General features: G+C 47.7%; 2 protein-coding genes across 2 annotated transcripts in view; both read left to right on the top strand.

Moving 5' to 3' along the window:
• Positions 1–389, top strand: part of LOC306919244 (uncharacterized protein) — a gene marked incomplete at its 3' end in the record, with an annotated part of 1,826 nt that extends 1,437 nt beyond the window's left edge. Inside the window, exons 6-8 of the mRNA XM_079532063.1 lie at positions 1–27; positions 137–230; positions 331–389. The exon at positions 1–27 is cut by the window's left edge and continues 114 nt beyond it. Of these exons, the coding sequence (XP_079388189.1) occupies positions 1–27; positions 137–230; positions 331–389 (180 nt within the window). The remainder of the gene's footprint in view (positions 28–136; positions 231–330) is intronic.
• Positions 390–507: 118 nt separating this feature from the next.
• LOC306919243 (uncharacterized protein) lies at positions 508–14,174 on the top strand. The gene is made up of 9 exons (XM_079532062.1): positions 508–591; positions 685–816; positions 1,516–1,566; positions 2,522–2,617; positions 2,784–2,840; positions 3,184–3,303; positions 3,817–3,870; positions 6,016–6,150; positions 6,312–14,174. Exons 1-9 carry the CDS (start codon positions 526–528, stop codon positions 14,049–14,051), a joined length of 8,451 nt encoding a protein of 2,816 aa, XP_079388188.1. The 5' UTR covers positions 508–525; the 3' UTR covers positions 14,052–14,174.
• Positions 14,175–16,204: the final 2,030 nt, after the last annotated feature.

Raw genomic sequence — 16,204 nt, 5'->3', positions numbered from 1 at the left:
GTCACCGCACTTGCTCGCTGGGACAATGTAAGTTAATTCTTAGTCATTTCTCTTTCTATTTTTTTATGTTTCAGTATGTACTGTAATGCCTCAAAGGTGTAGTTTTTTAGGAAGAAGCCTTTTTTTTTTTTATCAGGTCTGTGTTCTGGACTTCCCTCCCCGTCTGAATGTGGACGTTGAACAGGAAATGTGTTTGCGTCAGGAATTCCAGCGCACGGCGGCCTTCTGCGGTAAATAATAAGAATGCATACCCAACCGCTTATGTCTGTTTACGCTGATCCATGCAATACTGTATTATGATTACTTCATCATGTTTATTTTATTTAAAAGGTGTCCGTTACATCAGTGCAGTAGAGGCATTCCCGCTCACACACACAGAGACAACGTAAGTGGAATGTCATGTGGAGAATCTGCATTATTTGCCGATCATATGAATGCAAAAATTCATATCAGATAGAGGGTAATTGAAATATTTATCTGAATGTGTCTTATGTCTGTCAGGTACACTTGAGCGATGACGGTGGTATGCCAATCCTTGCACAGCTGCTGTCGTCTGCTGTTCACGAACAACTGCAGCTGAGAGCAGACCAGGTCCGAGCATTTTAAATCTGAATGAGTAAAATCTAAGATGGCGGAGTTCCTATTTTCCAGCCTGTAAACGTTTTCCTCTGTTTCTATGCACAGGCCAGTGCTAGGAGGACATCACCTTGCCCACAACGCAAGTCTGTAGCTGTGTTGCCACCAGCACCTGTCAGAAGCGTGTATCCCAGGTCTCTTGTCAGCAAAGAAGTGCACGTACCCCGCTCAGCTGCTGCTGTAAGTAGTCGAATCGTGTCACTGCTTCATGGTAAATATCGTAAATGGAGCATTTCAGAGTCTTGCTCAAGGACACTTTGACATTAACTAGCTACTGTATCCCTGAGTCACTGCTGCCCCTTATTGGTTTGTGACAAGGGATACTCTGTTATCATATTAGTTACTTGCACAAGCAGAGCGCACAAGTAATAGTTTTAGTCCAGTGCTTCGATGCGTATGTCGCCATTTGATATGTATGCGCCGTGCCAGCGTATGACGTAATGACTACTTGTGCTTGATATGGCAGTGGTGTCAGATTACATACATGTATACATGGGGGCATTACCTTTAATCCTCCCGACACTAAAACATATCGTCAACATCAAAAACCAATTACACCCTGGCATTGGGTCCTTTAATCCACATCTTTATTACGTCATCATTGAGAGCTAGTTATACCCTGACGGCATATGCTGCTACGATACATACGCATCAAACGGGGCAAGTAACCACAGTATAACGCTAATCAACTTACAAATTACATATACATAGAGGCATTTCCTTTAATCCACCCGACACTGATCGACATATAAGTCACCAGCGGTCGACAGTACTTGCGCTCTGCTTGCGCACTTACTTGTGTGCAACAAGCAAGTAGGCACTCGACAGAGTGCAGTTCTAGTTTACTTTGTGCTCATCAACCTGCATTTCTCCTTTCAGACCAACCAGCCTACCGTTCCTTGGTCGCAGCAGCAGCAGCAGCAGCAGCAGGTTTGTCATCTTTAACCACTGAAACCCTGTATTGTTTTATGGTGGGGAAGACCTGCCCAGTTCAGTGGGCACACCCCATGATGAACAATACTGTATCTGCCTGTGTTGGCAGTACACACTTACTTACGTACTGAATGTTCCAAAGGTTTCCTTATCTTAACATTGATCAACAATACCTGACCACAGTACCTCATTAAAGCAGGTGTGATTCCTGCCTTGATATGTACGACTCGGTACTATAACCAGTTGAGATGAGTGGGAAAAGAGCTGCAAGCTCGTACGGTGTCACAGATCTAAGACAATATGAGCTTGTAGATCTGCTATTTTTGAATAGCCAAAGCACAAATGTTACACAGATGTAGTCTAGTGTTTAATTAAAGGCTGGAGGGTTGATCTAATCCTAAACTCCAAACCACACCAATGGGTCGCCAGGCAACGCCTTGCAACCAAATGATTGCAAGTAGACACATGTAGTTGCAAGCCACCATGGAATTGAAACGCTTGGGTTGACAATGTGCCAATGTGCAACAGGCCATATCACACCAACCTAGCTTTAATCCCTGTATGCATGTGTTTAACCCATTGTGACCTGAGATCAGATTCTAAAAGTGTCTTCTACATCCTGACAGTTTTCTGAAAAAGTCGTTCTTCGATTTTTCAAAAATAGCAGACCTACAAGCTCATAGCGCTATGAGCTTGTAGAGCTGCTATTTTTCAATAGCTAAAGCATAACATAATGCTAACACCAAAAGGGGTTCCTCCCCAAAATGGGTTAACCAATGGAGTGTATTAGAAATAGGTTGTGACAACCACTACATTGGACCTGTTGCAACACAGATTTCCATGTATTCAGAAATAGGTTTTCTTTGACATAGAAGGTTTCCATTTGACAACAGTATTTTTGCGGTGTATGATTTAATGCATGGTCACATTTCCTTTCTCTTTTCATCCACAGGTGGACTTGCCAGAGAGTTCCATCCCACTCAACCCTGTCTGGTTTAGCCCTAGCATCTTGGATGCAATGAATGTGGCTGCTCCATCAGGTGGAAAGGTAATTTCATTGAAAAGTTTACATTGTTTTGCGTCTTTGTGTTTTAATGTACACGCATCTAAATAAGTAAAAGGTACACACAGGGTTTGCAGTGTCCACTGTTTGACATTATAAATGTATTGGACAATGTTTGACTATGCATCATTAGCTCTGTTTGTATACACAGGTCAGTCCTAGGACATCACACCGCGAGGTGAGAGTGCCTCATTCACCCGTTGCCACGGTAAGGAGTTTGTAACCTGTAACTCCGACACTGTTTAGTTTTAGCCACAGTCATGTTTTATCATTGTTGTATCATAGTTCAACAAACACAAAATCTCACTTCTGTGAAGTGAAGGGCGCTCTAATCATCCATCATCATTCATCATGTCATTATGGACAATCACAATATGCGTCCTCACTTTTGTCTTCAATGGTTGTGTTGCTTTTTAGCTAGTGTCGTGTATTACAACTATTATGTGTATGTGTATGTATTATGTGTATGTGTATTACAACTATTCCACAATCTGCAAATGCTAAATGAGTCTGAAACTACACCTGCATCATTAGCTCCGTTTGTATTACAGGTCAGTCGTAGGCCATCGCCCTCCACCTCTCCAGTGACACCACTGCCCGTCAGAAGCGTGTCTCCGAGAGTTATTGTCAGCCGTCAGATCAGCAGACCAGCTCGTTCACCTGTTGCCACAGTAAGGAGTTTGTAACCTGTAACTGTGACGGTTGCATGTGTTTGGTCCGACGTACTAACAGCCCGACAGGCATAAGTCTGACGACCCTACCCCAACCCCTAAACCTAACCTCACAGGAAGCCACGGGTTAGTTTGAACCTGCCACGCATGTCGGGGGCCACGGGTTAGTTTTAACCTAGACTGGAACTCATCTATGCTTTCTATGGCATAGGCAGCTCCCGGCAGGATCCGCCAGGAGAAACTAGACGCAGCTGCAGGACATGAGACTAATTAATTAGGGAGAGAGAGAGGAGTGTGTGCGTGTCAATTTAACAAAGGTGCAGACACATTTTGAACCTGATACATGTTAGTTTTTACCTACCACGCATGTCAGTAGCCACGGGTTAGTTGCAATCGACAACGCATGTTGTGGGACTAATGCCTGTCGTTCTGTTAGTATGTCTGAACAACATATATTTTTATTTAGTTATTTACTTTTATACATCAAACTGCATGTCTTATTTCTCATTACAGACGAGCCAGCCTAGTGTGCAGTCTACTACAAGGGGGCTCGTTCGGGAGCAGCAGGTTTGTCATGTTTTATCATAGTTATGTAAAAACAAAATCACACTTGTCTGAAGTGAGTGGCACTCTAATCAGTTGTTGCGTTTGCATAGAGTAGCCCAGGTGAAAATTATACTTTGTTAATGATTCAAGGTCAAGTTGACCACCTCTCACACACGCGCGCGCACACGCACACACATACACATGCACGCACTCTGTCTTCCTATTGGCCGGCCTTTACAGAGCCATAACTTTGGTTTGCAACATGCTACAGCCTCGCAATTTGGTCCATAGATGTAGACCACCAATAGGAACGGAGCTGTACTTGCTTAAGCCCCGCCCCCTCTGTATTCCTATTGGCTGGCCTTTACACAGCTATAACCACCAATGGGAATGAGCTGTACTTTTTGCTTAAGCCCCGCCCCCTCTGTCTTCATGTTAGAATGCTAGCATGCTAGCATGTTGGGATGTTAGCATTAGCATGTTAGCATTAACATGTTGGCACATTAGCACATGTTGGCACATTAGCTTGTTAGCATGTTAGCATGTTAGCATTGGCATGTTAGCATTAGCATGTTGGCACTAGCATGTTAGCATGTTAGCATTAGCACGTTAGCACATGTTAGCATGTTAGCACATTAGCACATGTTAGCATTAGCATGTTAACATGTTAGCATTAGCTTGTTAGCATGTTAGCATGTTAGCATTAGCATTTAGCATTAGCATGTTAGCATGTTAACATTAGCACGTTAGCACATGTTAGCATGTTAGCACATGTTAGCATGTTAGCATGTTAGCATGTTAGCACTAGCATGTTAGCATTAGCTTGTTAGCATGTTAGCACTAGCATGTTAGCATTATTATGTTAGCATTATTATGTTAGCATTATCATGCTAGCATGTTAGCATGTTAGCATTAGCATGTTAGCATTATTATGTTAGCATTATCATGCTAGCATGTTGGCATTAGCATGTTGGCATTAGCATGTTGGCATTAGCATGTTGGCATTAGCATGTTGGCATTAGCATGTTAGCATTATTATGTTAGTATTATCATGCTAGCATGTTGGCATTAGCATGTTAGCATTAGCATGTTAGCATGATAGCACTAGCATGTTAGCATGCTAGCACTAGCATGTTAGCATTAGCAGGATAGCATTAGCATGTTAGCATGTTAGCATTAGCACGTTAGCACATGTTAGCATTAGCATGTTAGCACATTAACGCATGTTAGCATTAGCATTTAGCATTAGCATGTTAGCATTAGCATGTTAGCATTAGCATGTTAGCACTAGCATGTTAGCACTAGCATGTTATCATGCACGTTATCATTAGCATGTTAGCACTAGCATGTTATCATGCACGTTATCATTAGCATGTTAGCACTAGCAGTAGCATGTTAGCACTAGCATGTTAGCATTAGCATGTTAGCATTATTATGTTAGCATTATCATGCTAGCATGTTAGCATGTTAGCACATTAGCACATGTTAGCATTAGCATGTTAGCATGTTAGCATTAGCTTGTTAGCATGTTAGCATTAGCATGTTAGCATTAGCATGTTAGCACTAGCATGTTATCATGCACGTTATCATTAGCATGTTAGCACTAGCATGTTAGCACTAGCATGTTATCATGCATGCTAGCATTAGCATGTTAGCATGCATGTTAGCACTAGCATGTTATCATGCATGCTAGCATTAGCATGTTAGCATTATTATGTTAGCATTATCATGCTAGCATGTTGGCATTAGCATGTTAGCATTAGCATGTTAGCATGATAGCACTAGCATGTTAGCATGATAGCACTAGCATGTTAGCACTAGCATGTTACCATGTTAGCATGTTAGATAGTATGTTAGCATTAGCATGCTAGCATGTTAGCATTAGCATGTTTGCATGGTAATGTTAGCATGTTAGCATTGGCATGTTAGCACTAGCATGTTAACATTAGCATGTTAACATTAGCATGTTAGCACATTAGCACATGTTAGCATTATCATGTTAGCATGTTAGCATTATAATTTTTGCCTTAGCATGTTAGCATTAGCATGTTAGCATCAGCATGTTAGAATTAGCATGTCAACATGCTAACATGCATGCTAACATGCAGCCAATATTATATTACCATTATCATTGATGTGTATGATTTGACGTACTTTGCTCCACAGGTGGACTTGGCTGAGTGTTCCATCCGACCAGATCCTGTGTCTTTTCCCCGTGACTTCTCAGAAGCGATGGATGCTGCCGTCCGATCCCATGTTTCCAGCTATGTGGGTCGCCCAGCTATTCCATGTGGCAGCGAGGTAATTTGGATGCAATGTTTATGTTGACATTGAAGCGTTTTAAAAAGTTTCTCTCCCTTTCTGACCCAGATAAATTGGTAAAATCTAAGAATGTTTATACTGTCCAAGAGGCGCTATGTCAAATGGTGATGAAACGGTTTGTGTGCTCTTGCTTACATCAGATGTCCCCTGTTGAACGTCGGGAGAAGAGTGCGGTGAGGCAGAGTCAGCAGCCTGTGCAGTCAGTGAGGGCAAGCATCTGTCAAGCGGACATAACCTACATCAACCCCTATAAGCCTTGGCTAGGCAAGTTGAACAGTCAGTGCACCTGCATGGCGCTCACCTTTCTGGCTTTCCACACTGATGGAGTGCGTTTCGACACATCCTCCCTTGACAAAGTGCTTTATCAGGGAGATGATCTCTACAAAGACAATATACGCCACCTTTTTGTGGAAAACCATGAAGCAAAGCTTACGTTCAGGAATCTGACCATAGAGGAGATGCCAAAACAGGTTGTCGTTGAGAGCAATTTCTACAGTGTCAATATGTGGTATGTGAAAGTTGGTTATGTGAACCCATCAGCCAAACACCACACTAACATACCTAAGGATATGCTGTTTCTGGAGCAGGAACTGAAGTGCCTGTCGCAAGAGGTCACCCGTGCTTTCCTGATTGTAAGTCCCGAATGCTTTGCAGTGTTCCGTGACACATCAGGACGTTATGGCGTTTTTGACTCCCATTCGAGATCTGCGACAGGTTTGCCGATGCCTGAAGGAAAAGCTATTCTACTGACGTTCCAAGATCTGAGTGGTTTGGTCCGCCACTTTGACATGCTTTTCAAAGAGCGTTCTCCTTTAGCGCGGTATGAGTTTGTGCCTGTTTCATTTGACCATCACTCCAGCGACGCTCCTGGACCGTCAACAAATGTGACACGTGCGCAAGCTCCTGCAACAATCGACCATGGCTCCAGCGAGATTACTGCAACGTCAACAAGTGTGACAAGCACACCAGCTACTGCAGCAATCGACCATGTCTCCAGCAAGACTCCTGCACCGTCAACACATGTGACAATTAGAGCAGCAGTACCAACAGTGCGGAGCAACAGGTGGCATGCAAAGCAGGGTCTGCAGCGAGCGCCACAATTGGTGAGTGCCACTATGTGTCAAGGTGACATACGCACCAATCCTGAGTCAGAGAGGTCAAACACTCAGTGCACCTGCATGGCTCTCACCTTTCTTGCCTACCACAATGAGGGAGTTGGTTTTGACACGGCCTGCCTTGACAAAGTGCTTGTCCAGGGAGATGTTCTCTACGAAGACACAATACAGCATCTGCATTTGGACAATACGCATCAGTCAGATCTCTTGACCATGGAGCAGTTGCCAAATCGGGTCTTCGGCGAGAACAGTGTTTACACCGTTCGCATGGACATGTCAGACCTGAAAGTTGGTCCCTTGAACAAAACAAAAGGAAAGAATTACTCCCTTGCCAAACAGCTGCAGTGCCTGTCAAATGATCTCACCCATGCAGTGTTGATGGTTCATCCTGAATGCTTTGCAGTGTTTCGGGACAGATCAGGACGCTACGGATTGTTTGATTCACACTCAAGAAATGACTGGGGTATGCCAATATCTGGAGGAAAAGCAATTATGTTGACTTTCCAAAACGTGACTGACTTGGCCTGCCACTTGCGCCTGGTCCTCAAAGGCCGTCCTACTCATGCGTCATATGAGCTCTTGCCTGTTGTCTTTGAAATTGACCAGACACCAGTGGCACCACCTCACAGTGTGCCCTCCCTTGACCACGGCTCCAGTGAGGCACCAGCGGCACCACCTCACAGTGTGCCCTTCTTTGACCACGGCTCCAGTGAGACTCCAGCATATCATCTTTACAAACTAAATAAAGAAAGGCGAATAAAGAATCAGCGGAAACTTGTGCAGAAACAACATGAGTACAAGAATGAATCCAGGACCACACGCTGGCTCACTGATGCTGGATTCCGTGAAACACATAAAGCCTTCATGAAAAACTATTGGAAAAAGAGATGGAACACTGATGCTGATTTTCGTGAATCACACAAAAAGAAGCAGAACAACAGATGGAGCACCGATGCTGTTTTCCGTGAATCACGCAAAAAGAAGCATAACAACAGATGGAGCACCGATGCTGTTTTCCGTGAATCACGCAAAAAGAAGCATAACAACAGATGGAGCACCGATGCTGTTTTCCGTGAATCACGCAAAAAGAAGCATAACAACAGATGGAGCACCGATGCTGTTTTCCGTGAATCACACAAACGGAAGCAGAACAACAGATGGAGCACCGATGCTGTTTTCCGTGAATCACACAAACGGAAGCAGAACAACAGATGGAGCACCGATGCTGTTTTCCGTGAATCACGCAAACAGAAGCACCATCAAAGATATCACAATGAAGCTGAATTCAGGCGGCGCCATATACAACTGTGCACCAAGAACAAGATGGAGAGACTCGCAGCAGATACTATACTCCGTATCCACCACAAGTTGCAGTGTGCTATGAGACTAAAGAGGAAATCCATACATATTGCAAACCGCCAGTCTCTACGTGAAATGGAAGCTCTTATGAAAGTTCACATGTCGAAATTCCGAGAACGGATTAAATTAGGGCCTACATTTGTGTGTACGGTGTGCCACAGAGTTTTGTTCGGCAATCAGGTCCTATGGTGCAACAGGGCAAAGTACCTCAAATTAAACCCACACCTGGTAACTGCTTGCTTGACAGCCAAGTATGTGCACATATGTGACTGTGAATGCTCAGCCCCGTGTGACGTTGCAAATGAGAGAAAACAGGAGTATATCTGCTACAGCTGTGACGACAACCTAACAAAAGGGAGGATGCCATGCATAGCAGCTGCTAATAAGCTGGAACCAGCACCCATTCCCCTAGAGCTGCAACTGTTGAATTACCTGGAAAGGCAGCTAATCGCAAAGTACATACCCTTTGCTAAAATTATTTCGTTGCCGAAAGGACGGCAAAGGGCAGTGCATGGTCCAGTTGTGTGTGTACCGTCGGAAGTGGAAGCCACGGTGAATGCTCTGCCGAGGTCCAGACATGAAGACCAGCTGTTGCAGGTTAAGCTGAAGCGGAACATCAAGTACAAGGGATATCAGCACTTCCACACGGTGAACATGACAGATGTGCTGGCGGCACTGAGGAAACTGAAAGTGACTCATCCGGAATACCGTGACATAGTCATTAATGATAATGCCACGTTTGACCGCCTCCAGGATGAACTGTCAGTCGATGAGGAAGATGCGCAAGAGGCTGTGTCACCTGTTGCTGACACAACAGGTGAACAGCCGTCTAGCGAACAGCAGTCTAGCGAACAGGAGGAACTTAGACCCGGTCTGATCTTTGACTCTTGCATGCAGCCTCCTGACATCGCACAGGAAATCCTATCGTACGGTGAGGGGGTATTCAGCATCGCTCCAGCCCAAGGAAACAGACCTGTGGGTATTTTCACCGTCCCCAAGCTTGAAAGCATGGCCTTTCCCGTGCAGTTCTCAACCGGAGAGAATACATTAGATGAGGTCAGAGACATCAAATTGTCCCCAAGTAGGTACTTCAATGCGAGGCTCCTTTCTGTCGATACCCGCTTTGCCACCGACCAAACCTACCTCTTCTTTGCGCAGTTTGTGACAGAAACGCAGCAGGCTACCAACAGCATGTCCATCCAGACGCGGAAGGGGAAAAGATATACCAGGGACGGAAGAACGCTGTCAAACAAAATGCTTCAGGACAAAAACGAGGTAGTGAAGCTCGTCCGTAACAGGGATGCGACGCGCTTCATGCAGCCCCTCAGAGGCACTCCGGCGTTCTGGAGCAGAGCGCTTAAAGATCTCCACGCTATGTGCAGACAGCTCGGAAAGCCCAACTGGTTCATCACATTGAGTGCCGCGGAGATGAGGTGGCCAGAAGTCATTAAGGCCATCAAAGCACAACAAGGTGAACAAGGGGACTTCTCAGAGCTAGACTGGGTTGCAAAATGCGACATTCTCCGGAGCAACCCTGTCACTCTCATGCGATTGTTTGAAAAGAGAGTGGACGCAGCCGTCGCTTTTTTGCTGTCGCCTGCACATCCAGTCGGTAAAGTGGAGGATTACTTCTATCGCGTGGAGTTCCAGGCTCGTGGTAGCCCTCACATACACATGATGGTTTGGGTCAAGAATGCACCAGATGCTGAGGATCCTGGTGTTGACGACTTCATAAACAAGTACGTCAGTTGCAGGATGCCTGACCAGTATGCAGACCCCGAGCTCCACAAAATCGTGTCTGAAGTTCAAGTTCACAGCCGGAACCACTCCAGGTCATGCAAGAAAGGAAATGTGACTTGTCGATTTGGGTTCCCCAAACTACCCATGGACGAAACTATCATCGCACTTCCTCGTCTCCTGTCCTCAGATGATGACGATGACGGTCAGAAAGACAACAGCGGCAGTGGCCAGAAAGCTAAAGGCAAAAGGCGAAAAGGCTCGCGGAAAGAGACATTGAAACAAAAGGAGGCCAAGGAAAAGCTGGCACCACTGAGAGACATGCTCAATGACCCTGAAGCCTCATTCAGGGATTTGCCAGAACTGCTCAAGAAATGCAACCTTACTCGGGGGCGGTATCTGCAATTTGTCTTTGACCTTAGCACTGTACCGCAAGTTCACCTGAGGCGTCATCCTGATGAGTGCTGGATAAATGCGTACAATCCCCATCTGCTGCGAGTGTGGGACGCCAACATGGACATCCAGTATATACTAGATGATGCATCTTGTGCCCAGTACATGATGGCTTACGTGGCGAAACCGGAACACGAGATGTCCGAGCTCCTCAGCGCAGTCGTTGCGGACGCGCGCAAGTCTAATCCGGACGCCAAAGAAATGGATGAAATGAAGCACATCATGCACACATACGTTCAGCACAGAGAGGTCAGCGCTCAGGAGTCTGTCGCGCGTGTATGCAGTCTCCCGCTTAAAAAGTGCACGCGTCAGGTCATTTTCCTACAGACTGATGAGGATGGCCTGAGAATGAGTCAGCCCATGAGTAAACTGAAGGAGATGGACCCAGACGCAGAAGATGTGTGGATGTCAGGCATTCCCGAGAAGTACTTGAACAGACCAGACGAGCCGGAGTTCGAATACATGTGTCTTGCTGAGTTTGCGTCCGAATACAGGGTTCTGGCCAGCACAAGCAAATTGCAGAACGCACTGCCCCTGCAGAACGACATGGGGTATGTTCAGAAAAGGACCAACCTTGAAAGAGTCGCCGTTATTCGCTTCACTCGATTCTCCGAGCAGAAAAACAAGGAGAAGTACTACAGAGGGATGCTGAAACTGTACTTTCCACACAGAGCAGACAGGGAACTGAAAGGCGAGACCCATGCCACGTATGAGCAGTTCTACGAACATGATCTTGCCAGGACAAGGATTGGATTCCGCGTCCGTGTGAAGGAGATTGTGGATAAGAACAAGGACTTATATGAAGGGCGGGGGAGAATTGTGGAGCAGGTACTGGACACGCTTGCGGAAGAAGGAGCAGTTTTCAATGCGTGGAACACTTTTGCGCCAGAGGTCGAGGTCGACCGTTTGGAGTGCATCAGCCTTCGGAAACCCAGCGATCCCCACGAGCGACAAGAGCGAGACGAGGTTCCCGAATACCAAGTCCATCCCGACGCCAGTAAAGCGATGCCAGTGATCGATGCTCCCGAATTGAGCCCGGACTATGTCAGGAGCATGTACCGGAGCCTCAACGAAACGCAAGCGTCCATCTTCTACACCGTGCGTCAATGGTGTTTGAAGCGCGTCTTGCGTGACGACCCTGAGCCCTTTCTTTATTTCATCTCTGGGGGTGCTGGCTGTGGCAAATCCCATGTCATCAAGTGCATTTATCAGGAGGGTACCAAGATTCTCCGCCAACTGCCCAGTTATCGCAACGAAGCAGACATGACCCAGCCCTTGGTGCTGCTGTCAGCGTTTACCGGCACTGCGGCTTTCAACATCAATGGACGAACCCTGCACTCCTTGCTGAAGCTGCCGAGAAGTTTGAAGGAACAGTATGTTTCACTTGGAAATGCACTGGACGACGTGAGAGGGGTATTGGCCCACGCCGAGATCTTGATCATTGATGAGATATCCATGGTCTCCCAGGAGCTCTTTAACTTTGTCAACTTGCGATTGCAGCAGATCAAGGGCAACAGGAAACCCTTTGGTGGCATGTCTGTCCTCGCAGTTGGAGACTTCTACCAGCTGCCACCCGTTGGTAATAGCAAAGCGCTCTGCATTGTCAACGAGGCTGTGCCAGGTGTCTGGGCAGATTTTCAGATGGTCGACCTTACCGAGATCATGCGTCAGAAAGATGATCTCATTTTCGCCGAACTCTTGAACAGGCTGAGAGTAAAGGGGAAGGCGGACGCTCTGAGTGCCCACGACAGTTGTCTGCTCGCACAGGCTGTGGCTGAAAGCAAAGACTGCCCACGTGATGTCCTTCATATCTTTGCGACAAACAAGGAGGTCGATGCCCACAACGATGTGGTCATCACCGAGCTCGGCACCCAGATTTCCACGATTCAAGCTCAAGATTATCGGAAGTACGGAAACTCCGAAGACATGACGCCGCTGGTCTGTCCCTTCAGAGGCAACTCGAGGGAGTTGCCGTCAACCTTCCAAGCTGCTGAAGGAGCGCGAGTCATGGTCATCAGGAATCTAGACGTTGAAGATGGGATGGTAAACGGGACCTTTGGAACAATAGCCAACATTGTCACAACCACTGCAAACGGGCAGACCGTTGTGGATTTGCTTGGCCTCCAACTGGACAATCCCACGGCAGGTCGGACGTTCCGCAGGAAGATTCAAGGGCCAACTGATGACCTGGTGTACATCGAAAGGTTTGAGGAGAGACTGACCAAATCAACGGTGGTGCGACGGCAGTTTCCCATCAAACTTGCCTTTGGGTGTACAGCCCACAAAGTGCAAGGCATGACCATGGATTATGCAGTGGTGTCTCTGAAGCACATCTTTCAACCCGGAATGGCCTATGTCGCCCTGAGCCGAACAACCTCCCTTCAAGGGCTCAAAATCACAGACTTCAACGAGAAGAAGATTTATGCCAACCCAGACATAAAGGCGGCAATGGAGAGCATGACTCGTGCTTCGTTCCAAATGACGAGACCACTGTTGCACTTTGTCAAGTCAGCAGACAACATCGGCCCGACGTTGACCATCGTGCATCACAACGCACAGGGGCTAATGTCGCACATTGGGGACGTGAAAGCGCACCACGAATTCAGACACGCCGATGTGTTGTGCATGACAGAGACCCATTTGACTGGATCCTCCGTTCCCCCTGGCATCGAGCTGGAGGGATACCATGTGTTTGCACGCAACAGACACGTGTCGTACACCAACACTAAGGACATTGCTACAGAAAGGGGAGGTGGAGTCGCGGTCTACTACAGAAGTAGTCTTCTAGCAGACGCCCGGAGGGCCGTTCACAATGTCACCGATCTCGAGTTTGCAGTCGTCAGAGTTGAGGCCCCAGTCAAAGCGCTCATAGCCACTGTCTACAGACCCCCCAAATACAGGAAAAGCGCCTTTTGTCTCAACCTTGGCCGCCTCTTGGAATCCTTGGCCTTGATGGACTGCCAGCCTGTTGTTGTCTGTGGAGACTTCAATGAGGACCTGCTCAAGACGGACCGGAAACTAGTTAAGGAGGAGTTTGAGTCCAAAGGCTACAGCCAGCTGATCTCCACTGCAACAACCGAAAATAATACCCTGATTGATCACATCTACATATCACAACCAGGGTATTGCCTTCAGTCGGGTGTACTGCACACATACTACAGTTATCACGATGCCGTCTACTGCGTGTTGACTTCAAGCCGGCCATCAGCATGCTAAATGACCCATCCGCCTCGCCTGTCAGTCACATGCCAGCAAGCCCACCGACAGCCGTCACATGAAAGCCAGCCATCAGCCGTCCATCAGCCTGCCACCGTAAAGCTCAACGACAGCTGAGGAACAAATCGGAAGACCCAAGGGATCTCTAGGTCTCCATCGTCACTCCCAGTCATCCGGGTTCTCCATACATCTGGCCAGTTTGTTCCCCATATTGCCTTTCACCATGCGCTGGCTCATACTACAGTTATCACAATGCCATATACTGCGTGTTGACTTCAAGCCAGCCATCAGCATCCCAAACGACCCATCCGCCAGTCAGTCACATGCCAGCAAGCCCACCCGACAGCCTGTCAGTCACATCACAGCCAGCCATTAACCGTCCATCAGCCTGCCACCGTAAAGCTCAACGACAGCTGAGGAACAAATCGGAAGACCCAAGGGATCTCTAGGTCTCCATCGTCACTCCCAGTCATCCGGGTTCTCCATACATCTGGCCAGTTTGTTCCCCATATTGCCTGTCACCATGCGCTGGCTCATACTACAGTTATCACGATGCCGTCTACTGCGTGTTGACTTCAAGCCAGCCATCAGCATCCCAAACGACCCATCCGCCAGTCAGTCACATGCCAGCAAGCCCACCCGACAGCCTGTCAGTCACATCACAGCCAGCCATTAACCGTCCATCAGCCTGCCACCGTAAAGCTCAACGACAGCTGAGGAACAAATCGGAAGACCCAAGGGATCTCTAGGTCTCCATCGTCACTCCCAGTCATCCGGGTTCTCCATACATCTGGCCAGTTTGTTCCCCATATTGCCTGTCACCATGCGCTGGCTCATACTACAGTTATCACGATGCCGTCTACTGCGTGTTGACTTCAAGCCAGCCATCAGCATCCCAAACGACCCATCCGCCAGTCAGTCACATGCCAGCAAGCCCACCCGACAGCCTGTCAGTCACATCACATCCAGCCATTAACCGTCCATCAGCCTGCCACCGTAAAGCTCAACGACAGCTGAGGAACAAATCGGAAGACCCAAGGGATCTCTAGGTCTCCATCGTCACTCCCAGTCATCCGGGTTCTCCATACATCTGGCCAGTTTGTTCCCCATATTGCCTGTCACCATGCGCTGGCTCATACTACAGTTATCACGATGCCGTCTACTGCGTGTTGACTTCAAGCCAGCCATCAGCATCCCAAACGACCCATCCGCCAGTCAGTCACATGCCAGCAAGCCCACCCGACAGCCTGTCAGTCACATCACATCACAGCCAGCCATTAACCGTCCATCAGCCTGCCACCGTAAAGCTCAACGACAGCTGAGGAACAAATCGGAAGACCCAAGGGATCTCTAGGTCTCCATCGTCACTCCCAGTCATCCGGGTTCTCCATACATCTGGCCAGTTTGTTCCCCATATTGCCTTTCACCATGCGCTGGCTCATACTACAGTTATCACAATGCCATATACTGCGTGTTGACTTCAAGCCAGCCATCAGCATCCCAAACGACCCATCCGCCAGTCAGTCACATGCCAGCAAGCCCACCCGACAGCCTGTCAGTCACATCACAGCCAGCCATTAACCGTCCATCAGCCTGCCACCGTAAAGCTCAACGACAGCTGAGGAACAAATCGGAAGACCCAAGGGATCTCTAGGTCTCCATCGTCACTCCCAGTCATCCGGGTTCTCCATACATCTGGCCAGTTTGTTCCCCATATTGCCTGTCACCATGCGCTGGCTCATACTACAGTTATCACGATGCCGTCTACTGCGTGTTGACTTCAAGCCAGCCATCAGCATCCCAAACGACCCATCCGCCAGTCAGTCACATGCCAGCAAGCCCACCCGACAGCCTGTCAGTCACATCACATCACAGCCAGCCATTAACCGTCCATCAGCCTGCCACCGTAAAGCTCAACGACAGCTGAGGAACAAATCGGAAGACCCAAGGGATCTCTAGGTCTCCATCGTCACTCCCAGTCATCCGGGTTCTCCATACATCTGGCCAGTTTGTTCCCCATATTGCCTTTCACCATGCGCTGGCTCATACTACAGTTATCACAATGCCATATACTGCGTGTTGACTTCAAGCCAGCCATCAGCATCCCAAACGACCCATCCGCCAGTCAGTCACATGCCAGCAAGCCCACCCGA

This window comes from Electrona antarctica (assembly GCF_951216825.1).
Source record: "Electrona antarctica genome assembly, contig: scaffold_25, whole genome shotgun sequence".
NCBI classification, from domain to species: domain Eukaryota; kingdom Metazoa; phylum Chordata; class Actinopteri; order Myctophiformes; family Myctophidae; genus Electrona; species Electrona antarctica.
Note: the sequence above shows the minus strand (reverse complement) of the source record. Positions and strands in the feature narration are given on the sequence as shown.